The sequence below is a fragment of the Tiliqua scincoides genome, chromosome 1, assembly GCF_035046505.1.
Source record: "Tiliqua scincoides isolate rTilSci1 chromosome 1, rTilSci1.hap2, whole genome shotgun sequence".
In the NCBI taxonomy this organism is placed as follows: Eukaryota; Metazoa; Chordata; class Lepidosauria; order Squamata; family Scincidae; genus Tiliqua; species Tiliqua scincoides.
Genome location: NC_089821.1, coordinates 33,433,169 through 33,458,755, shown reverse-complemented (window position 1 = coordinate 33,458,755; position 25,587 = coordinate 33,433,169). Strand labels below are relative to the sequence as shown.

The 25,587-nt window shown below is 43.5% G+C and overlaps 1 protein-coding gene across 1 annotated transcript in view; it reads right to left on the bottom strand.

The window, feature by feature from the left end:
- Positions 1 to 5,446: 5,446 nt before the first annotated feature.
- LOC136659295 (actin, alpha skeletal muscle B) overlaps positions 5,447 to 25,587 on the bottom strand; it is a 32,292-nt gene continuing 12,151 nt past the window's right edge. Inside the window, exons 4-9 of the mRNA XM_066636433.1 lie at positions 21,720 to 21,830; positions 17,961 to 18,045; positions 14,383 to 14,544; positions 11,859 to 12,050; positions 10,914 to 11,095; positions 5,447 to 7,563 (exon numbers count right to left, since the gene is read on the bottom strand). Coding sequence (XP_066492530.1) covers positions 7,420 to 7,563; positions 10,914 to 11,095; positions 11,859 to 12,050; positions 14,383 to 14,544; positions 17,961 to 18,045; positions 21,720 to 21,830 — 876 coding nt within the window. The 3' untranslated portion in view covers positions 5,447 to 7,419. The remainder of the gene's footprint in view (positions 7,564 to 10,913; positions 11,096 to 11,858; positions 12,051 to 14,382; positions 14,545 to 17,960; positions 18,046 to 21,719; positions 21,831 to 25,587) is intronic.

The following is a 25,587-nucleotide window of genomic DNA, read 5'->3' as shown; positions in this document are numbered from 1 at the left end:
GTCTTCAAAGCATGTAGGAAAGCATCAAAAAAATTGAAGTCTTGACTTAGGGTCCCATTGACCAAGTTTGCAATCCTGTAAATACGATCTGCTTGAACAGGTTTCTATAAAGAAGCAAGGACTGGCTCAGGTGTCACACAGAACCATGGTCTAAATCATACAGGTGGAGCCTATTTATGCGCATGAGTTCTGTTCTGTGACCCAGAATTAAGAAAAAATGCTAAATGGGGGCTAAATTGTGCTAAATTTCATAGAGTTATGCAAATATGCTGCAGCCTGACACTTGGGGATGGAAGGAAACTAAGGCAGAGGTTCTCAATCAACTCCCCCTGCCGCCTGCCCCGCTCTATACTCAGCCCTCCCTGTTGCCAGCTGTCATACTTCTTTCACATGTGGGATGCTGAGCTTTTAAGAATCTGGTCCTATGCATTTTTACTCAGAAGTAAGCCCCATTGTAGTCAATGGGGCTTACTCCCAGGAAAGTGTGGATCAGATTGTAACCTGAGAGCTCAGTCCTATGCCTGCCTACTCAGAAGTAAGTCCCATTCTAGTCAATGGGGCTTACTCCCAGGAAAGTGTGGATTGGATTGCAGCCTAAATCTCATGCTTTGCTTGCTTGCTTGCTGGGCTGTTTTGTTTGCGTAGACTGGAGCATGGAGAGCCTGCACCATCTCAGTCTGAAGGGGGGGGCGAATTCAGCAAACACTCCCTGGGTTTTTTTAAGCAATCCCCTCTGTTACTACCACCCCTGCCCCTGTGTGTGTGTGTGTGTGTGTGTGTGTGAGAGAGAGAGAGAGAGAGAGAGAGAGAGAGTGCTCCACCTTGCTGCACATGTTCTGGCTACAGAGGTTTTCTGCCCCTCCCTTCTCCTCTTCAGCCTGGCTCAGGGGCTCCAAGAGTGTTACTTTTCCTTTGCAAGTGGAACCTCTTCCATGGCTCCAGGGTTATTTTTCTGCCTGTGCCAGGCAGAGCCTTTTTGCAGTCACTGTTTGCAGCAATGTTTCTAAAACCCATTTTATGACAGCAGAACTACGATCCAATGAAAGCCAGTCCAGCCCTAGTTAGGCTTGGGCTGTAGTAAACATGCAATGGTGTGTAAAGGAGGAAAACACCAACACAGGGCAAAGAAGGCAAAGGTGTGTTCGACTTTCAGTTCCCCCACCCCATTCGCATTGAGACAAATCTGCAGGTAAAAAATCTGTGGATAAATAGGTTGCACCTGTACTTTCAAACAACATTCATGAGCCTTCACCACATGCTCTTTATATCTGACAGGAGGATGTTTTAAAAAAACTGGCCCTGGTTTGAACAAACTGGTTTCCTGTGATGTCTGAATTCAGTAATCCTGGTGCTGCACTTACTGAAGGTAACGGCACCTAAATTCTGGGGAAAGCAGACATCAAGAGGCAGCTAGGTTGGGCACTGGCTGAGGATCCATGCCTGTCAGAGGGCCCACCCATGTGGACAAATCTCTGAATACTTAATATCAGTGGCAGGAGAAGTGCCCAATATGCCATCAGGAGTGGGCAGGGTGCCATGAGGGGCCAGTACCAAGGCATCACTCTAGGGCCCCTAGCAGTCAAGTGCAGTTTCTGCGGGATTCCCCCTTCCAGGCAGCCTCTCACATCCACCACCCCCCATTTCTGTGTGTCCCCAATCCTCAAGAGTGGCTTTTCAGGGGCTTGGGGGGATGCAGTGGGAAGGAGGGAGTGAGGAGAATCCTTTGCATTAGGTTTGTTCTACTAGTGCAATTTAGGATCAATTTGTATTTTAACAATTGAAATAAAATTTATATTAAAAAAAACAACAAACAAACAAACAATAGGTTGTTGTATGTGGTGCAAAATCAGACTCTAGGGCTGAAATCCTACATGCACTTTCCTGAGAGTCAGCCCCATCGAACACAATGGGACACACTTCTGAGTAGACACCTTTAGAACAAAATGGAGTGGAGGAGCTTGGCAGAGCCATCACTGCTGATCCCCACCCTCTGCCTGTCCACACCATGCCCCTTAAAGACCTGATACCTGCCCTGTTCCACCCACACACCCAGCTGGCCTTCCGTTTGGTGGTGGTGGGGAGCTGGATCCAGCGGCAAGCCTCCGTTGCTGCCACTGTTTGCAGCAGTGTTTCTAAAACCCATTTTATGACAGCAGAACCACGATCCAATGTCATGAAAGCCAGCCCAGCCCTAGTTAGGCTTGGGCTGTAGTAAACATGCAATAGTGTGTAAAGGATGAACAAGACAAAAGTAAAAGAGTTTGGACAAGAAAAGGTTTGTCAGATCAGAGCTCCTCGGTTTTCTTTTTCTTTCCTTCTCTTCCCTGTTCTCAGCATTCACTTAATTCCCATTTCAAAACATTTATCAGGCTTTTAATGCTGAACAGGATTCCATGTTTGGATTTATTTAGAAATATATTCAGAATATAATCCAAGTGCCTTCCACAGTGAAAGTGAAATCAGCTGCATGATGCAGATTCATATTCTGAGCATAAAGAATTCAAACCTCAGCCCCAGCTGGCATGATGAATATAGATGCTAAACAAGAACTTCTGAATACAGAATGTTGTTTTGCCAGAAAGAAAAGGAAGCATTTCAGATGCGTACATAGTTATTGCCGTTTTTTTTCATTGATGCTGCCCTTCAAGGATGCCAGTGTCTAAAAACAGCTTCCTAAAAACAATGAATACAGTATGTGGGTAATTTTCTTTAACAATATTTTCAAAGGTTTATTTGCTCCATGGAGAATTGTCTGTCTCAGACTGAATCTGAGGTGGTGTCTTTGAAAAAGTATTCCCAAATCTTAAGCCAATGGATAATGTTTATACTACTTTTAGGATGGAATTTAACCACTACACTCTTGAGTAGGGGTGTCAAATATAAGGCGTGCAGATACACATACATGGTCTGGATACAGACCATGGAGGCTATTGATCACATCATGGAACAGACCATGGAAGCTATTTAGCCCACATGATAATTGGGCTCTCCCAGTGTCCCCTTTCAGAAGCACCAGTTCTGCTGAGGTTCTGGGAGGGGGAGATGGACTGAGGCCTCAGAAGGAAAAGAACAATATGGGAGAAGGAGCAGACGGAGAAGGGTAAACGAGGGAATCCCTGACAAGGTGCTGGGACAGCTCAATTATGAGGAGGGCTTCCCCAGCCCTCATGCCTTTTAAGGGCATAAAAGTGTCACTTTCGGTTTTTCTGAAAAAAAACTAGAAGCGACTTTTTCACCAACTATAGTCATTCTGGGTCCGGCAAAGCCATGGTGTGAAGGGAGGCATCCCCCGTATCTGCAGATTCATTGAGCCCCACAGATATGGGGCCACACCTGTACATATTGTCTCTGAAAAGTTTTGTTTTCAGTATGTCTAATAGGTATGTCTCTTCATTAGTTTATGTAGTTATGGAAAAGAGAATTTTAATATGATCATCCAGGCTGTTTACTTGATTTTTCCTTGCTTTGAGAGTAAAAATATGACAAGGAAGTTCACTTCTGAATTCTAGTTAACACAATTTTTAAGGTTATTTTTTATTGACAAGTTCCAAATATTACAGATGGAATGGACAAAAAATAGCTCCCTTTGTCTTATTTCAAAAATGTAATTTTATTTTGATGGTGTCATTTTCTTCTGCTGATTGTTTCTGGGATTGCCACTTGAACCAAATATTTTCAGCACGCCTATTCTGAGACCCAGACTATTTAAATGAAAGCATGTCAAATTTTGCACTAACGTGTGTGGCCTCCAAGGCAGCCTTTGTAAGGAAGCAGCAGATTTCAGAAGGACCATTTTCCCAGGGCTGACTCATCTCTGATACTGGGCAGCCCAAGCCTATGTATGTCTACTCAGAAGTAAATTCCATTACAGTCAATGGGACTTACTCCCAGGTGATTGTGGATAGGATTGCTGCCTTGGTGAAGCAACCACTTTGAGCAGAGAGGTGGCAAACTAATGGGGGTGCCCTATACCCAGGCCTACCCATTGCCTTCCCCTTCCCAGCAGGGAAAAGATGCTGGCCTGTTTTCCCTGCTCCATCATCTTCTCATTGGCTGTCCTTGAAGAGTGGGTATGAGGAGGAGGGGAGTGGCCTAGTTCTTCCAGTGCAGTGGTTGCTTCACCAGCACACTAAGACATTAGGATTGTGCCATAATTGAATTAATTACTCAATAAGAACAGCATACAGGCATTCTCCATTTAATGGTTTGTCCCACTGCACAAAGGTATCTGGATTTGTTGGTCTTGCAAATGGTTGTTCTCCCCTACCCTCACAATTTTGAAACCCTACTATTTCATACTATCTTCTCCCCCATGTTCACAGTTTGTTTTTTTTACTTTAGAAGTCACATCCAGTGCTGGTGTGTATGCTTCTTCAAAAATATATATAAGAAGCTATTCCTCATGCAGACCTAGACTAGCACCTAGCATAATCCCCACTCCTTACAGTTTGTGCTGTTGAGGATTCTGCTAGCAGAAAGTGTAAATGAATGGAAGCACTATTTCTCCAGTAGAAGACCTCCTATCTGGAATGAAAGGACCACAGAGAGAATTCAACAAATAGCAGACATTTTTGCTGCAAAGAGGACCAGTCCATTGATGAGGCCATCTAAGGTGGTTATTTTGATGGAGGGGGGAGCTCATCTTCATTTGCTGCTCCTCTTCCTCCCACTTCCTAGATTAGAAAAGGAACAGAAGGAGGTAGTTAGGGAGAGGAGCACCCCTCTTCCTTTTCCGATATAGGGAGTGGGACGTGCAGAAGTTGCTACATCACCAGGTACGGGGGGCCAGCATTTGGCACCCCACCTCAGGTACTGGGTGGTTTTGGGTTGGCCTTGACTGCCAACTAAACTTCTTGAGCAACCACCTTTAGGGCCCTATCCAACTTTCCAGCACCGATGCAGCCACAATGCAGCCTGGAGTAAGGGAACAAATATTCTCTTACCTTAAGCAGGTCTCCAGAAAGGCCCCAGCACCGAACAACACAGCATGTGCTCTGTTGGCATGGCTGCATCAGCCCTGGAAAGTTGGATAGGATTAGACCCTTAGGTTTGTTTTCGGAAGAGCTGGAGATAATATTAGCCAAGAGCCCAAAGAGAAGACCTGCAGCAATCACTCTCAGTGCATTTTCTTTTATGCACTCAGAAATAAGAACATTCTTATTTAGTTTGTGTAGCTCTCCCTATATATAGATTATACAGTTACAAACATACTGCAAAGTTTCCGAGTTTCTTTGGTATCTAGGTCATGAGCCATAGACTATTATTTCTTTGTAGATCACGTCAGTTCCATTAACCTGCTGAGTTTGGTTACATTACTAAAATCTCAGAACATTTTAGTTTGCTACAGTTTCATCATAAAATGTGATTCTCATATGGCTTATTGTTAACACTCCTTTTAAGTTTACCTGAGCGATTTTCACTAATGAATTAAAATAGACTGCTCTGGTTGCTTATTCATATCTATTTAATAGATAAACCAGCTGCTATGCAATTAATGCAAGTCACATTAACATTACATGGTTAATTACACATTCATTAAAAGACCCAATAATGAGAGTATATTTCAAAGCATTATTATTTATTTAGCAAACACTACTTTTATCTTAAAAAGGCAGTGGTAGAAGGTAATGAAAAGCCACTTAGGCTGCAATCCTATGCACAGCCCACTAAACATAGTAGGGCTTACTTCTGAGTAAACTTGCATAGAATTGCACTGTTAATTACTCAGAGCACTAATGTACAGGGAGAGGTAAAATAAGGGTAAAAAAAGATATGTGCCTAAATGCACAATATGGTCCAATGAGGGGGGTAAGTTTTGTATTATTTATAGCAAGATGCATGTGTGAACATGGAACTTAAATCTTCCAGTGGCTTTCAATGGAACAATTTTTTAAAACTAAAAAAAAAACACATAGGAAACAACAACCAGGATCAAAACCATGGAAGGGCAACCTCTCTGATTTCATCCCCATCCACTTGCCTTGAAATTCCATGAGTTCACTACACAGACACACCAATTGCCCCTATTGACCCCAGCATACCAGCATAGCATCTTGTCTAGTGGCTGGCATTTCTTCTGCCTCTCTCTAGAATGTGAACCCTTTGAGAACCGTTGATTTATTGATTTTGCTGTATAAACCATTTTCTGAATTTGTGTGTGTGTGTGTGTGTGTGTGTACACAGTAGTATATAAATAACATTCCTAACAATGCTAATAAATTTATTAACATGCAGTACCCTCCTCCTGCCCCCCCCCCCAAATCAGGCTATTTTGTGCCTTTAGGTGCATGTCTAGTATGGCCCTAAACAGAACATTAATGATGGCATCTTGGTCTGATATCCTAGTTTGTGAACAATCTGTGATTTGCACAAACCACAGTTCTCTGTGTTGAGACAAAATAGGAAACCATAATTTCTTGCAGATCAAAAATGGAAGATTTTTTTTTCTCCTCATGCACAAAGAAGAGAGGAAGGAGAAGGAGCACATTCATACAAACTTATTTCTGTCCATTCTCCCAATAAGAAACAATGGTGTGTCATCACATCTGAACTGGGCTAGCTAGCATGTATGACTTATTTCAGATGTAGCTGCTTTGGTTTTCCCCTTTGCTATTGAGCAGGGGTGCCCAAACCCTGGCCCGGGGGCCACTTGTGACCCTCAGGGACTCCCAGTCCGGCCCAAGGAGAATCCCCGGTCTCCAATGAGCCTCTGACTCTCTCAATGAGACTTACTGGAGCCCACGCTGGCCTGACACAACTGCTCTCAGTGTGAGGGCAACTGTTTGACCTCTCATGTGAACTGTGGGACAAGGGATCCTTCCACTGCTTGCTGTTTCACGTCTCTGATGCAGCAGTGGTAGCAAAGGAAAGGCCGGTCTTACCTTGTTCAAGGCCTTTTATAGGTCTTGAGCTGTTGCATTCATTCATATAAGTTCTTATCATATAAGAACTTATTCATTCATATAAGTTCCATCTCTGATGGATTCATTATTGTAAATTTATTCAAATTTGAAATGCAAATTAATTTTCTTATTCCCGGCCCCCAGCACAGTGTCAGAGAGATGATGTGGCCCTCCTGCCAAAAAGTTTGGACATCCCTGCTATGGAGAATGAAGCATTCTGTCAGGTTGCCAGACAGCACTAGGCAGCTTCCTATAGGCACATTAGTAAAAGTGGAAAAGTAGTCCTTGAAGAGCTAGTGAATTGTACAGTTACTATGAATTTTTGATGATCATTTTAGTGCAAAATATGAGGCTTACTGGAGGCATTTCGAAATGACAAATATCTGTTCAATCAACACAAACATTTATGGTGTTTTAAATATAAGCAGTGGGGGCAAGCTTGAAGTGTGCACTTTCCTTAAGGACATTTGGTGCAGAAATGCCACAAAGCATTGCTGAGACTAAATCATAAGCATCCTCAAAAGCATTTGCGATGGACAATGGAGGGACCAGCTTCCTCATATTCATCTTTACTAATCCACATTTGCTGGAACGTTGATAAAGAAGCCAATATGGAGCCCCCAATCCAGACAGAATATTTACGTTCTGGTGGTGCAATCATCTAGATGAAGGGGAAATGTAACACAAAGAAAGGAACAGATAAATGAGGTTGTGCTAGCTCTTGTTTCAGTCATACTAGAAATATTTCAGTCATACTAGGAACCTTTGTTTGACCCCATTTTACTTTCAGTCTGGAAAATGCAATATGCCCACTCTCCATAGCTGGCAGTCTGTAAGGTCAGACAGTTATTAGCAAATCATGTCAATAACTCAGTGAAATAATAGCATTAACGCTGGTCTCTTGGTTCATGACATAGTTGCTAGTGATTCTCTAGCTCCTTGAGGCTCCGTGTAAAGGGCTCCATTGACCGGTGGTGTCACTGGGGAGGTGCAGGGCGTGCGGGCCGCACCAGATGATGTGCACAGGAGGAGGGTGACACCACTACTGGCCAAAGTTGTTATACTCTTAATAATTTTGAATAATACCTTCAAGTTAGATATCATTCAATGTGGAATTTCATGCAGAATGCAATGAAACAAACCATGTTGAAATATCTCTATTTTATCAAATGTTATAGCAAAAAAAAAAAAAAAAACACCCAGAAAAGGAAAACTCAACTGCCTTATGTAACAAAAAGTTGATTTTCTTAACTCAAAACTGACCAATGAGATTGATTTTTCTGCGAGCCAATGAAGTGTTATTATGACACAGCAGGGAACCAATAAGGTGTTAGTATGAGTCACCTTCATTTCCATGTATCAGAGTTAATACTGACACTCTTATTCAGTTGTGTGAGTGTCATCAAGTTGGCCACTGGTTTCTTTGTGGGTTACTGATTTGTTGGGTAACCTGTACTGTTATATATTTAAATAAATAAAATAAAGTTAATGGCAGTTACACCAACCCTATTCATGCCACTGCATTTAGGTTGAGCATATGATATTGTAATTTATTCTGTATGATCTAGTAGTACAAGAGGAAGTCCATTAGGGAGTGACGCAGTGAGCTCTTGCATTGGGTGACCAAGCCCTAGTGACACCTCTGGAGCTGTTTACCAAGTGTTGCACTGTTTGTGTACAGGTGTGTGCCCCTTCTGGCCAGCGACAGGTTGCATATGTGACAGCCACCACTGGTCAGGAGGTCGCACCCCCCCGAGCTTCTGAAGCTGAGGGGGGCTCTACTCCCCTCACCTCTGGAGGCTTTTTTGAGCCTCCCAGAGGCAGCACACGTCTGTACACTGCCTCTGCAAAGCTCAGAATGCCCCAATTGCATGAGAGACATGATTTCCATTTTCCTGGAGGAAACCAGAAGTCATGTCTCTCTTGCAATTTGGGCATTCTAAGCCTCGTAGAGGCAGTGTGCGGACACATGCTGCCTCTGGGAGGCTCAGAAAAGCCTCCGGAGGTGAGGGAAGCAGAGCTTCCCTATGCTTTTGAAGGCTCTGCATAGCGTCAAGCCCCACTTGACAACAGGGATGCTGGTTCACATCCCTGTCATTAAGCAGCGCACGACTGTATTTTATTTCTTCCTCCTCATTTTAAAAGAAATAAGATGTTCAGTAAGTGTTACACTTTTTGTGTATTTGTTCCTATTCATTTTTACAGAAATAAATACATAAGTACATACATTTAGGCTGTACATATGATATTCTCTTTAAAGGTACCATTATAATGATGTGGGGACAGGGCAATAATGCATCACCATGCGCATCACCTGAGGCATTGCCCCGCCCACTGCATGGGGGGAGGTCCATCATGGGAGTGACGCACTGGCCTCCCACACTGCATGATGCCTCTGCCAGATACCAAAAAGTTTGAGAATTGCTGCTCTACTTTATTACATATTTACATTTATTTATGGAAGTTGACGGTTTAATTGAATGTAATGATTTTTATTTTTAATTATTTAAATATAAATTTAATGATTGACCAATTGGTTGATTAGATTAGATTTAGATTTGTAGGTCACTCCATTTTCCACGTTTCAGGAAAAGTAAAAATAAATAATAATTTAAAGAAAGGCATTCATGTAAAATAAATTTAATGCTCAAATTACTTTAATACTAAATTCAATGCTAGCTTTAGAGAAACATCCTTTCACTTCCATGAGCTTAGCTTTGGTCAACATATGTCTTTTTCAATAGGCAGTTGCAAGGTGGTAGTGCAATTTGGACCAAGGCATGGGGGGGGGAGCTCTAGCCATTTCCCCCAGCCCCATAGACCAAATTCAAAACACACACACCCCGAAGTTGCTATTAGTTATAGACGAGGAAAAAACCTTAGCAACACAAAAATGCCCTCAAATTTTCCATTTGTATGTACAGTGGGCCCTCCAAATCCACGGGTTTGGCACCTGATTTGACCCAACATTGGTTCCAAGCCTGCATCCTGGAGATTTTCACGTCTGGGCAACCTCTCCACACCTCAGAAGGCCTCCCAGATACTGGAGAGACACTTCCAGTTTGCCAATATACCGAAAGTACATCTCCAAAGTGTCTGGGAGGTGTTCTGAGGTGCAGGAAGGCTGCAAGTGGCCTCCCCTCATCTCAGAAGGCCTCCTGGCAAACCAGAAGCATGCGGGAGGCCTTCTGAGGTTTGGGGAGGTTACATGCAGCCTCCATATGCCATAGAAGGCGTCCAGGACACTTTGGAGAGGCACATCCTCTTGTTAGCATCCCCCCCAGTGGATTTAATTACACAGGCCAACACACATTATGCTTCCTTAAATGTTACACCAATTCCTGGGTATATTTGGGGTGCCGATTACAAAAATGGCATCCGTTTTGCTCTATCACATCTAAGTTTTGGATATATAGTATAACCTCTTTAGTGAATGGTTCAAGCAGCTTCTTCATGAGGAAGCCTACACCATGGCTTCCTCATGAGGGAGCTGCTTGAACCATTCACTAATGAGGCTATACTATATCTCCCAAACTAGACGTGATCGGGCAAAATGGATGCCATTTTTTTAAATCGGCACCCCAAATTCATATCAAACCACCATAAAGTTTGGGGAAAAAATTTCTGACCCCAATTTTGTAGGCCTGTGTTATCAGAGGAATTTGGTATCCATGGGTGGTCCAGGAACAAATCCTCCACAGATACTGAGGGAGCACTGTAATAGTAGCTTGGAGGGCACACTATGAAGCTTTTTTCCTTCCAGAAATAGTGCATGAGGGAGGGAGTGCTATCCCAATGAGAACCACTGCGAGGGCAAAGTTAAACCCCTCTGTGCCCCCCCCCCGTACCATGGTTTTGCTTCACCCATGCAATGAGTGAAGAAAAGTATAACATGAACAGAAGCAGTCAAAACATGTTAATGTGTGCTTTGGCCCTGAGTAGTACGCCTTTCAAGTATGTATGACTTACCTTTTCACAGTTGCTTAAATAATTATCCAATGTAACAATTACCTTAATCTTCATAGTACTTGGAGCCAAAGCTGTAATTTCCTTCTGCATTCGGTCACCAATGCCAGGGTACATGGTGGTTCCTCCAGAGAGCACATTATTAGCATAAAGATCTTTACGAATATCAATATCACATTTCATAATGCTATTGTATGTTGTCTCATGGATACCAGCAGACTCCATTCCTGAAATGAAATTACAGGAATTCATTGAAGAACTGTTTTTCAGGAAGCCACTTTAGTGGAAATGAACACAAGTTGATTTCAGTACTTTTGCCTGGAATGATCCAATTGTTCCCCAAAAGTTCAACTTGCAAAACAGTCTATTGTTATAAACTGAGATACAAATCCAAGCACACCACCTGTCTTATGTCTTTCATGATCTCTAAGATGGACTTTCTTATGCCATCCATGCATCTAATCGCCATGAAGAGAAAGTTCAAATTCAGTGGCTGATTTCCAGCTATAGAATTCACTGTGGAGACTAATTCCAAACCCTGAATCTCTTCCAGAAACACTGTGTGGACTTGCTGACACTGGTGCAAGCCTGAGTTGATCCATGCAGGTGGATCAGATGTGGGAAAGGGTTTAGGATTTGGTGTGTGCCACTAGTGTTGAACCTACCTCTCCTCTGGGCCTGATCCACCCACCACCCTGTTCCGCCCTCCTCCCACCCTGTTCCAAACTCCATCAGCCTCACCTGCTCTGGCAGAGCTCTGTCACTCAGCCAGCACATGACATGCTGGTTCCCTGTGCTGCCACAAAGCAATGTAAGATAAAAAATGTGGCCAGTATATAATACAGTATATAAATATTCATCATTGTCACCATAAGATGGTATCATAATTTGTTTCTAAAGGAAAAATTGTACAATTAGATGTAACAGTTAAAAAAAATGTTTGCACCTATTTGATTCAACTAAACCATGTATACAGAAGCCCAGACACACCTATGAATGACGGCTGGAAGAGAGTTTCAGGACATCGAAACCGTTCATTGCCAATAGTGATAACTTGACCATCAGGCAGTTCATAGCTCTTCTCCAGAGAAGATGAGGAAGCAGCAGTAGCCATTTCATTCTCAAAGTCCAGAGCCACATAGCAGAGCTTCTCCTTAATGTCTCGCACAATCTCTCGTTCCGCTACAAACATCAGGAGTGAAGGGTTAGTCTTCTAGCTCAGGTATTTATGTATTTATGTCTCTCCTGTTCGTCCTTCATTCAACCTCAAAACATCCCCAGCTCTGATCGGAATGGAAGAAGTTCCCCACTATCTCACTCCTACCTTTCCGTTTGCCAACTCCTGCCATATAATTAGAACAACCAAATCCCCAAGAAAGCATAGAACTCACCCAATGCTGCCTTGTCCTATCATGAGCTTATCTAGCTGCTGGAAGGTGGGCAGAGACCTGTCTGATATACATGGTCCCTAGGAGATTGACAGGGGCCTGGAAAGGAGAAAAGGCCTATGCTCAAGGATATCTTTCTTTCCTCATCCCTTGTCAACTGCGTTGCTGTTGCTCTTCAGGGATTTTCGATGACTCTGGTGCCGATTCTTCCTCCTGCCTTATTCCCCTCCCCCGGGTCAATCACACTTGCCCTGCAGGGACGTGGGGAGCAATCAACCCTGAAACAGGGAATGAGGAAGCAGCAGAGTGGTGCACTTGGCTGCATGAATTTTCTTCACTGCTGGCTACATAAAAAAAAAGTCCTGGGGTACTTCAGGTGGACTTTGTGAACCGTCAGGAGCTGGTGGGCCCATAGCCAGAGCCCAGAGCAACCAATCTCTAAAGCCAGCCCTGACTAGAATCAATGGAGTCAGGACAGAATGTTACTAGGAAGTGTCCCCTATCCCACGTTTCCCAGGTACTTAAGCATCCTGTGATCTCAGAGCCTTCCCCAGGCTAGTGGTCCCTTTTACAACTTCTGATCTGAAAACTTCAAGCTAGCAACTTTCCATTAATACCTGAAATTGGAGCTCTCAGGAATTTGATAATGCACTTGATTTTACACTGGCAGCTGCAATCAGCTGTGCAATTACCGTTATGTAGTGCAATCATGTATCTCTATTGCAGAATTCAAGACTCCTCAGTTTGACAGTGCTCATGTTAGTTTCTGCCATAAATTCTTCCCTCTTCTAAGTACTCCACTCTTTCAATCTCCCCCTTGGCCTCTTTCCTTACTGTTATAAGGTGATAGGAGTCTCAAACCAGAAACTCTGACATCAGGGTTCATGTGCCTTATTCTCTGCACCACTGAGACAGCCTGGAAGGAGAGGAACTGGCCAACTTGAATGGAACCTTGCTGTTGCACAGTGCCCTGGAGGTAAACTATAGCTAACTACCCTAGGAGAAGTCAGGTGACCTGGAGAGCCAGTGAAATTTCTGTTCACCCTAAATAAGAACTTCTCTAGAACTTCTCAGTTCCAGGTTATGGTCTAACAGAGGACCTGAAGTGCCTCGTCTTGCCTCTGGACTGACTGCTCCATACTTGACCTCAGTCTGGCCATGATTGTGCTTTCTGCCTCTGACCCTTTGATCTCTTTGACTGTGCTAGAACCTGATCCTCAGCTTGTCCTTGACCACACCATCTGCCTCAGGCCCTTCAAAACAGCATTTGCCAACTCTGGAACCTGACCACTGCCCTGTTGTCCTATGCTAGTTACCAGGGATGGGAAAGTTCAGCGGGGCTTGACTTGAGTCAAGTCTAGAGTCATCGCCCCCTGCAACTCGACTCGAAAAAGAGTCATGATGGGGGCACTTTCCAAGTCAGCCTTTAGTAACTCTAAAGGACTCAAGTCAAGTCACCCCTCCCTTTAAAAAGCCAGTGGAAAAAATGGAGCTGCTGCTGGGGTGTGTATGTGTGAGTTCTCTTTAACTACTCCCCTGCTGTCCCCTTCCATCTGTAAACAGGGCAGGAGGGACTGGGAGAGAGTTGGGACAGAAGCGGCAAGAGGGAGGAAGGTCACAAGTAGCTCGAGTGTTTTTCAGAGTCTTCCATGTGTTTGATTCACAATTCAATCAGTCACCCAAAATAACACATTTTATAACAAATTTTCGCGACTTGAGTTCAAGGCGCTGACTCAAGTTCCCAACCCTGCTGGTTACTTTGGATCATACTGAGCTGTGACAACTGCCTACTCCAACTTTCTTGATGCCATTGGTTGAATTGCTCTGATGTCATAGCTGAACCTGTGCCAACTAGAACTGGGGAAGTGCCTGCTAAAGGGGACAGAGGAGACCTTAGAACTGGAATGTTTAAATGCACAATCAACACTTGCTGACATCAAAGCACCTATTCTGTGTGTGGATTCCAGAAGTTGTTGAATGATATCTTTGCTGGTGCAGCTCAACTGTGCAGTTCGGAAGCGTTACAGTGCGAAGGAATCGATAACGTTTGACACTTGTGTATCTGATGCAATATGGCAGAACGTTAAAAAAAGAAACAGATGAGCTGTAAGAAAGATGCTGATTACCAGTAGTAACAAAAGAATATCCTCTCTCAGTAAGGATTTTCATAAGATAGTCAGTGAGATCTCTGCCAGCCAGATCCAGTCTCATTATAGCATGTGGCAAGGCATAACCTTCATAGATAGGTACATTATGCGTGACACCATCCCCGGAGTCCAGAACTATCCCTAGGAGAGAACAAGAAATGAAAAGTTTCAGCATTCTTCCTTGGGTAACCCTCACCCTGTCCCACCCTTCTAATCTATCCATCTGCTAAATTAAACACTTTGTCAACAACAGGGCTTGAAAGGAGAGACTGCAAATGACAACTGCTATTGTCTCCATTCTAAGCAGAACTCTCCTCCCTGCAAGGGGGAAATTGTTAGCCTATACAAAGAAGCGACTGCCTGCCGGCAGAGGCATGAAAGAGTCAGAAATTGCACGGTATTGTTCTCTCTGAACAGATGCTAATGATAATGATCTTAAATTTCTATAGCTGTACATCCAATGGATCCCAAACTATTTGCAAAGAATCCCAAATGCTGATGTACAAACATAGGGATTTGCTATCAAAATTCAGACTCTTTTATGGGGCAAAACATAGCAGCTATTCACCTGGTGGCATATACATTTATATGTAGACCATATGGGCTCCTCCCATAGGGCATCCAAGGACACCAGGGTGGGGTGGGGGGCACTGCAACTCAAGTCATTCTAACCAGTGTTAACTTTAATCAATGTTATGATTCACAGCAAGATAAACACACACTACAGCTGGCAAAAACCCCTTGGGATGCAATTTTTTTTCCTGGCCCGGCCAGTTGGCAACCATAACTCCCTTGTGTGTTGCTGTTGTGCTAGCAGCCCCCAGCATTATGCAGTTTTCCAGCAAAAGACCAGGCTGTTAAGTGTTGCCAGTTGACCAGGAGCAAAAAAACAAGCCAACACTTTTTTGGTTCTGGGTCAATTGCTAGAATTTTTCTAAATAAATTGGGAATGTTTCTAGGTCCAAGTCAGGATCATCATTTTCATTTCATGCATATGTTTGAACTGTTGTGTTCTGTCCAAGTTCAGCATTTCATGTTCTGCTGCAAAAAAACTGCAGAGTGCATTTGTGCAGCTTTGTCTGCAACAGTCACCTCTTCCCCCCACCCAGCTTGGTTAAATCCATTAGAGGGTAGCAGAGTAGGATGTGGGGCATGGCCACTCCCCCATCCCACACCCCAGACTGATGCAGGACAGGCACCAGAAGCATCAAGTAACAGGGCCAATGCCAGAACAAGCGTTAGTGGGCCTGCTGCATGTGAGGTCTAGGGTTTCAACCGTAGCCTCTACTCTTCCTCTCTGCCTACATCTCATTCTTTCTATCCCTGCTTCACATCCTCTTTGTCTTCTGTTTCTTCCTTGTACTTAGTATCCCACCTCCTCCTTCCTTGCATCCTTCCATTTCCCCAACTCCTCATCTTCATTGTGTGCACTGTGGGTGCAAAGTCAGTGAGTCAACATTTCACATAGCCTTGTTTCTCCTTAGCACATAAATTGATCTATCATTCAGAGTTTATTAATCCCTTTCCATGCACATGTATGCACTACTGCCTGACACATTTCCATCTAACCTTTTTTTGAAATTCATTCTCCTTGCTAAACAGTGGGTCATTTTAAATTTGATTAGAAAAGATACGTTTGTTAAATGCATTTACATATGCTTGAAATTATTCCTTCCTTAGAGTGATATTCCCTGGTGTACAAGGGTCTTCTTCTCTGTCCCATAAGAAGTACCTTGCTCACAGTTTATAATTCTACACCTTCTTTCTTATGGGGGAGGGGAATAGCCTTTTTAACATCTTTTAATTTTTTACAGGCCTGTTTCTTTTATGACTTGCTGCTCTTTGCTCTTTTTACCTTTTTACTACTTTTTGTCTGACTACTGTTTTTATGATATGTGTTAATAGGCTTTTATCTGTTTTTAAATTATGTTTTTAATCTGTTTTAACCTGTTGTAAGCCGCCTTGAGTCCTTTCAGGGACAAAGGCAGGGTAAAAATAAAGTTATTAAAGTTATTATTATTAGCCCTGCAGAACAGCAGCTCGGATAGTCTGTGAATCCTGTCACAGGCAGATATTTGGTGGAGGATAGATAGCTCCAAACGTCTCTGATGTGCAGTAGTCTTTGAAAGTTGAAGGGGGGGGGGCGATTAATTCATAAAAATGCCCAACTGCACAGGCCAGTCCAAGAGCTCCTGCCACATGAGGCAACATTCCAAGTGCTTTCCCTGCCTTCCCCAATGATGTGCTTTCTCTACTCCTCTCACTCGCCAATGTCCTAGCTTGGCACTCTCCTCCCCTCAATATTTTTTCTTCCTTTTCCTCTCAGTCCCCCTCTTCCTTTTCCAATTCTGGCAGTGGAAGGAGAAGGTGAAGTACTGGAGGCAAGTAGGTGGACAGAGATGGTCACCCTCTACCAAGAGAGGCAACCACTTCAGTTGGCCTCATGGTTGGGCTGGCCCTGTCCCTACATGAAAACAATGTGACAGAGTCTCCTCAGAACATCCAGAACACTTCAAGATGTGCTCTTGTCAAACCAGCCAGTTGTTTTTCCACTACAGTTACATATGGAATTGCACATGTGGAACCTCTCGTTTTTTAAATTTTGATCTGTTATATCTAGGCACGGTCCACTGAAAATTAAAAGATAGTTGCGTTAGCAGTAGCCCACACCTATAGCCATCACGCTACTGCACTGCTGTTCTCAAAACAGTTTTTTCTGCATAAATAAGGGCTCGATAGCTGAAGGCCCACAGCTGAAGGCCTAGCGCTTGGCCCTCCACCAGTGCTGAGTGTCGCAAACATGCCATAAAGTACGCCTGTGACACTCAGTGCCAGGTCAGTACTGGCACCGGCTCAGCCCCAGTCTGTGCTGAGCCAGTGCTGGCTGGAGGCCTGCTGCACACTGCTCAGAGCACAGGACAGCGGAGAAGTAAGTGAGAGTAAGTGAGACCAAGGGGGGATATCCCAGGGAGGAGGGAGGGTGGGGGAAGGCAGGAAGGAAGGAGGGTGGGACCAGTGGGATCTGCAGGATCCAGAACCGCATGTCTCCTCCTGGCCGCATGTCTCCTCCTGGCCCGATATGGGGCCTCTCAACTCTGTGCCGGCTAAAAAGCCAGCACAGACTTGAATAACCAGATTGTGGGGCCTGCTCCCTTACTTGGGGGAAGGGGGTGAATGTCCCCTTGAGTTGCTGCCAGTGCTGCCTGGCACACTCAGGATGCAGCGGTCACCATTTTGGCATCACTACTCCTTTGGGTGCCAGTCAGCTCAGAATTGGGCTGTACATGTGACAGTTTTTAAAAAGAGAAAATACAGGTGAACAGCCAATGAATGGTGATGCCATGTGAACCCCTTGTAAAGAGAGAGTGAACAAAAATTGACAATCCACATCTGGAAGTGCTCCTGGAGTTTGTTTGTTTTTCTTTATCAAAGCCAGGGGGAAAAAAACAGTGCCCAATGTACTCAACCTCAATGTGCATACACGATAAGGCTGAGTGATGTATTTCATAAGCACACTGACAAGAAATGATAAATACTGTACTCAAATCGAAACTCACCAGTAGTTCGGCCAGATGCATATAAAGAGAGGACTGCCTGAATGGCCACATACATTGCCGGTACATTGAATGTTTCAAACATGATCTATAGAGAGGAAAGGAAGGGTCTTAGGATCTCCATGCAGAAGGTCACAAAAACTCTAATGCTGAAGTACTTTTATTATCCAGTTGTAAATTATAATCTATTTCTCCAACGTTCTGTTCCAATTGTACACAGTGCACATGATTTCCAAAATCAATCATCCTTTGCCTTTGCTGTAATTAGGTAAAGTGAGCCAAATCGATTCATTCTAGAATGGAGCTGATCAAGAAGGTGGGCACACAAGAGCCCTGAATCCAATTTCCTAGTTCCACAAATATTTAATGTAGAAAGTGTCATATCAAGTCTTGCCTCTGAGCTACATGATCACTGCGAACACTTTTGTTTCTATTCAACTATGGCAAAAGCTTTTATCTTCTGTGGAATCTGGCAATCCTAACTGGAATCCCTTGGGATTTTTACATTGTGCACTGGCTTTCTTGAGGTTTCTTGAGGTTTTTCCTGACCCGGGTTTTTCCGCAGAAGTTACCACTGAGTAAACCTAGCTGAAATCAACATCTTCCCAACAAAAGTCTGAGATGCAAATTACCCCTGTCCAGCTAATCCTTAGTTTAGGAAACTGCCTAGAGAAGGTGGCACATAGTATAAGGTTGGATTCAAAAGTCCCCTTCCCCATTGGTCTTCCACTCCCAGAAGGACCAATTTATACCTCATGTTAGAGTGTTACACAAGGAAAGTTATATTAATTCCAAGATACACTTCTGCTTGTACAAAAGCTTTCAAAAGAACTTGCCCAAAACACTTAGTGGAAGAATATAGTGATAAGCACCGTTCTACAAACACTTCCATAAGAGGTTGTACGAAAGTTCTTACAGTGCTACAGCAGTCAAGTTCTATAGTGGTTCTTATGTATCAAGTGTGCTGCAAGGGGTTGTGCAAGAGAGAGTCTGAGATCTGTTATGGAATCCACCTTTCAATAGCAGTGACTGAATTATTGAGCAAGCAGCTGCAGAACAGTGCTAGTGGCTATTTTCCTGACTCACGTGGTCCTTTGAATTCAACCTATTGTCTCTAGCAATGCCTTTTCCTTTACAAGGCCTGTTGAAATCAACAAAGGATGTACCTTTTGAAGTTGCCTAGAACTAGGCTCCGTACCAATAGTATTTAATAGACTGGTATCCAAATATATCCTACCAGTAATATCTCCATGGAAGACATTACAGTAATTTTCAACTAAGATTCCATGATCCAAATGAGATTGTGTACCAATTTGCTTATTGTTAGAGGTGTACTTATTACCAGAAGATCCTATTTTTGGGGGAAAGAGGTAGTTATTAAGCATACCTCTTACCAATGAATGTTGGTGAACAACTAGTTGGGCTTCAACAACCACATAGAGCTAGCTGTTAGATGATATAGATAGAATTCTTCACTTATGACAGAATACCACTTTGCAAACAGCTTAGTCTTCTCTTGGAAGGGGGATGCAGTGACCTTTCTGAACAAATATCAATATGAGAGAAATCACAGTAGGTGACAGAGCAGGGAGCTGGAGCACCTTCTCTAAAGGGAGGGGCTAAAGTGAGATTTTTTCTTTCTTTAATAAAGACAATGAAACTGAGGAGGGAGGTCATGCAAATATGTTCTACAATGATTAAGGACATGGATGCAGCAGACTCAGAGAAATTAAACATGCAAATTAATAGCATTTTCACAGTGCATTCAGATAATAGATTTTGATTTTGTAAAATGCAGAATTCTAGACTTGCTGCCTAAGGGGCCCATCCTATCCAACTTTCCAGCACCTACGCAGCCCTAAGTTAACGTTTTTTTCTTGAGGAGGCCATCATGACTGCCCATCCTGCCCCCCTGCAGGATGCAGAGCACGCCCCACTAGAATGGCTGCATCAGCACTAGAAAGTTGGATCTGATTCGGCCCTAAAAGCATATAAAAACTATGAAACTTATGTATTTTTCTTCTAGCTTTTATATCAGTTTCTATGACAGCTCCTTTACTCAGATCTACAGCCTCTTCCGTGTTACTTCACAGTAACTCAAAAATGAACAGTTCAACAGTATATGTACTGTATCCCTCGAAGCAAAGGTGGATGACTAGCATTTCATTATCTTTCCATTGTCAAAGAGCAAAGAGAGTTATGAGGAGTCATTTGTTGCGAAACTGTGAAATTGCTCTTTGGCAGAAGTCATACAGCCATTCAAACACAGTGGAGTAAGACATCTCTGCTTCTCAACCACGATGAGATACTTTCACAGGTGAACGGGTAAATTTTCATAAGAACATGCTCTTAGGTTTTCCATTTCCAAGCTGCTCCTTGGTTTCTAGTATCCATTTGCACTTCTTCCTTTTTGAGGACCTCAGAATGGAGAGGAAAACATCTCTTCAAATAAAGATGTAGTTTACAAGTAAAGCACATTGAAAACCCACTGGCAACCAAACTCTCTACATGCCAGTTAGTTATGTAGATCAGTGTTTCTCAAACTGTGGGACGGGAGTCGGAACCCACTAGGTGGATCGCAAGCCAATTTCAGGTGGGTCCCCACTAATTTCAATATTTTATTTCTGATATATTAGACTGGGATGTGGGGAAATGTTACAGATCTGTACTTCTCACAGGCTACTATGTATATGCTTATAACAATGATAGTAAATGGGACTTACTCCTGGGTACGTGTGGGTAGCATTACAGATTAGGATTGTTAAAAATTGTCCTGCTTGATGATGTCAGTTCCAGTCATGACATCACTTTTGGGGGGTCCTGACATAAGAAGTACATTTAGAATTCTCATTCTAAAAAGTGGGTCCCAATGCTAAAAGTTTGAGGGTTACTGATGTAGATGAATTGCATCAACAGTTCAGTTGCTCCAGAATACGTCAGTGCTTGAGTATGCCCCAAAACACCCAATGTTTTGAGATGATCAAGTAAAACTAAGGCTGCAACAAGAGTAAGTTCCATAAAAATCAATGGAACTTACTTCCGAGTAGACATGTGCTGTAAGCTGTAGGCAACACAAACCAAAAATTCATGAGACAGAACCAAGATTGCCTAAAATGCACATATGGGCACAACCTAACCAGGTCTACTCAGAAGTAAGTCCTATTTTGTTCAATGGGGTTTACTCTCAGGAAAGTGTGGTTAGGATTGCAGTCTATGACTATAAATTATCACCTAGTAAGTGGCTAGTTGCTGAGTCAGCCCCCCATTTTAAAAACACAGAGTCACCCCGCCTCAAGATTAGGTGGCTGTTTTCTGTCCCCTCCTAGAAAAAAGTTAATATATATACAGTTCATATATGGTAACTAAATGCTAGTTAGTATGCTATGTCATTCAGAGCTCATGATTTGTCCTATGGATTGTATAGCGCTTCGGTCCTGACAAAAAACAGATCAAGAACCATGATTTGGGTAGGGCCAGGTCTAACCTAAGGGGTCCTCTACTGGTGAGATGGGGCTTTCCCATGCCCTCCTTCATACTACAGACCTCAGTCACCTCTCAAGAACAATGTGAAATGTGGCCATGGGGAGCCTACCAATGGAGGGGGAAATTGGTAGCAATTGCCCGTCCCTTTGCACAAGTTGGAGTGTTCCTCTGGATCAGACCTGGGGAGAATATTATCAATATTTCAAAACGTTGAGTAGGAGACGCAATTGCGCATCAGAGCGCAATTTTGAAAAAGAAACAAACACAACAAATAATTACCTGAGTCATTTTTTCCCGGTTAGCCTTGGGGTTTAAAGGTGCTTCAGTAAGGAGCACAGGGTGCTCTTCTGGGGCAACACGAAGCTCATTGTAGAACGAATGATGCCAAATCTGAAAAGGGACAGATTATTTAAAGCCAGGCATTCGGGCAGTGCTAAAGGCAAGGATTGTGCTGGCATCTTGAAACAACGTGTCAATCTTAAATAAATAAGGAAAAATAATTGAAAACCTATGAATGAATGAATGAATGAATGAAATGAAAAACCTATGTAGTTATTGTTCGCTCTGAGAGAGAAGATTCCTTTGGTGCTAATAGCAAGTTTCCCTTCAGGTGCTATTTGCAACTTCAGAGGCAGAGCATTCATTGAGACCCCAGCACCACAGGAAAAGGCGTAGTACTCCCTTCCTGCCGACTTCAATCCCAGTCCTGAATGCAGCCCTATCAGCTGCTGCTTAAGTAGAAAGCAAACCAAAACACAGGGCCAAACTACAAATTAAATGTAATATATGTCTTTAGGCTCCAGCAAAAAGTGATCTGATATCAAGGCTTTTATCTGAACCCAGTTGGACTTGCTCAGGACTAATTGCTTGTGTAAAGGAAGACATCGACTACTGATTAAAAGGCTGATTAAAGCTTCAAGAGGTGCACACACTATGGTTATCACATGATAGTACCACCTCAGTCATTTGAGGAGTTGTGTGCTTGAAAGCATTTGGACAATTAGAAGAGTGGGGAGGGGACTAGGTTTGAAGCTCCTTCCTAATGTGCTAGTTGTCCACTTGCTGGGAAAGTAGGGGGCACTTTCAAAGAAGCAGTCTCCCCTTTGTACTGCGAGGCGGTACATGCCCTTGAGAAGGCTATACCACACACCTACCAGCCTGTTTGTATCAGCTGTTCATTCTGTGAGTGTTTCAACTTAAATGCCTTCATCGAAAAATGTTCATGTCCAAACCTTTGGGAGTGTATAAGTATGAAAATCTGACATTAACCAAATGCATTACTTACCGCATCGAATAGTTTCACTTTTCATGGTGCAAAACCTTTAATGACTGACAAGGTCCCATTTCAACTGTAATTTGTTTGATTTGATTAACACTAAAGAGAGCTCCGTTCTGTTTTCCCCAGGCCAAATGCTTAAAATCAAAATGTAAGGAGGAGCTGTGATAATGATTTCCTGTCCATATTCGGTTGAAGAGAAGTGAGCGTTAGACATTTATGAAGACATCAGAAGAAGACAATGCCCCATTCTTGTGCTCCCCCCTCCACTCACATTAAATGTTCAGTAGCTGTGAATGCATTAACACTTATATGTTGCTCTAAGTGGCTGTTTCCTGAAAGTGGAGCAGCCCAGATTTGAATATTGTGAATTGAAGCATACGAGCCAGAGAATGCTTCATTTCATTCCCCATGTGCCCTGTTTCCCACAGCTCACTGAGAATGTGCATGAGCCTTATGGCAAAACAAACAGGAGCAGAAACACTGCAGTACACATGGCCACAACCACCCTGTGTATGTGTGCAGTTGCCCGCTGTACTTTTTTCAAGTTTATGATCTGTTCCTTCAACGATGTTACATCCCCATAATATCATTACTTATTTGCCTCTTCTTTGGTTTGGAAATGTGTTTTGTCAGTGCCCAAGAATAATTCAAAGCTGGTAAGGGGGAATATTCTGCTGGGGAGGATGGCAGAAGAAAAGCAGGACAGCATTTGTGGAGGATAAGAACATAAGAACAGCCCCGCTGGATCAGGCCATAGGCCCATCTAGTCCAGCTTCCTGTATCTCACAGTGGCCCACCAAATGCTCCAGGAAGCACACCAGATAACAAGAGACCTGCATCCTGGTGCCCTCCCTTGCATCTGACATAGCCCATTTCTAAAATCAGGAGGTTGCACATACACATCATGGCTTGTAACCTGTAATGGATTTTTCCTCCAGAAACTTGTCTAATCCCCTTTTAAAGGCATCCAGGCCAGATGCTGTCACCACATCCTGTGGCAAGGAGTTCCACAGACCAACCGCACGCTGAGTAAATAAATATTTTCTTTTGTCTGTCCTAACCCTCCCAACACTCAATTTTAGTGGATGTCCCCTGGTTCTGGTGTTATGTGAGAGTGTAAAGAGCAGCTCTCTATCCACTTTATCCTTCCCATGCATAATTTTGTATGTCTCAATCATGTCCCCCCTCAGGCGTCTCTTTTTTAGGCTGAAGAGGCCCAAATGCCGTAGCCTTTCCTCATAAGGAAGGTGCCCCAGCCCAGTAATCAACTTAGTCGCTCGCTTTTGCACCTTTTCCATTTCCACTATGTCCTTTTTGAGATGTGGCGACCAGAACTGGACACAATACTCCAGGTGTGGCCTTACCATCGATTTGTACAATGGACCATCGGTATCTCTTCACTCTGATCTCAAGAGAGGGAATGCAGCTGCTGCACCTCTTGTCCTGTTCCACCCCCAACCCCTTTGCCCATCCTTCTCCTCTTACATTTTCTGCTGCAAGCAGGACGTTGGTCCCAAGTGTGGATCCAGATGGGAGTGTGCACTATATATTTGTCAGTGTTGACTATGCTGCCAAGACGGGGAATTTTTTCACTTTCCTCTTCTGTCCATCCAACTATTATTCTCTCCTAGACCCCTCACAATCCACTTTGGCTAAATCCTTTTTCATCCCGTTCAGAAGTATTAGTCCTCCTCACCTTCCTACAAAAATAAAGCTTAAGTGCCTATAACTGCACTTTCTTCCCATTACTCTGGCCTTGGTCTTTCCTTCCTGCCCTGTCAAAGTTTCAGTTGTAAGCTCTTTGCGGGGAGGAAGCAGTTTTCTTGCTTTTATTGTTCTAAAGCAGCGGTCACCAAACTTGTGACCGCCACGCACTGAAAATGCAGTCCCCATTTGGACCCCAGCTTATCATTCCAGACCTGCGCGGCTCATCTGTTGGGCGGATCTGGGCCCCGGGATGCTCTGGGCAGTTGCATATGCTTCCCAACATCCCAGAAGGCTGTGCAATAGGACATCCAGACAGATGCAACTGCCCAGAGCATCCCAGGGCCCAGATCTATCCAACAGATAACCTGTGCGGGGCTGAAACAGTAAACTCTACTCATGGAGTGGAAGGCATTCTCCAAACCCCAGATCCAGCCCCTGGGCTGGGGTTTGGAGGAGCCTGCTCTAAAGTTATGTACAGCAAGACTGATCTGGTGCTACATTAATTAGTTGGACCTTGGAAGAAACTAGCTACATACAAATAGTGAGCGACACATAGCCAGCAGAAAGGGAGAAGGTGCAATACTGATGAGAGTGGAGGGGCAAGGAAAGTTAAGAACATTACTAGGAAATGTATGAGAAGAATTGTGCCCCAAAGTTGTAAAATTTCTTTTGTAAAAATTTTTTGTAAAATTTCTTTGACAATGGGTAACCCCCTCAAGAACCTTCTATGGGTGTTGTTATGACTGAAATTTTGGAGAGAGGATGGTTTAAAATTGCAATGGGCATATCACAAACACATAACGGGAACAGAGATAAAGAAAAGTATGTTAGTGAGACATGGAGAAACAAGCTCGTTTCTTCCCCAAACAAGTTCCCTTTCTCATCCTGAAAAAACTCCACAGTCAGGGAATTAGAGGGCAGGTCCTCTCCTGGATTGAGACCTGGTTGAAGACCAGGAAACAGAGTGGGTGTCAGTGGGTAATTTTCACAATGGAGAGAGGTGAAAAGCAGTGTGCCCCAAGGATCTGTCCTGGAACCAGTGCTTTTCAACCTCTTCATAAATGACCTGGAGACAGGGGTGAGCAGTGAGGTGGCAAAGTTTGCAGATGACACCAAACTTTTCCGAATGGTGAAGACCAGTTGTGATTGTGAGGAGCAGAA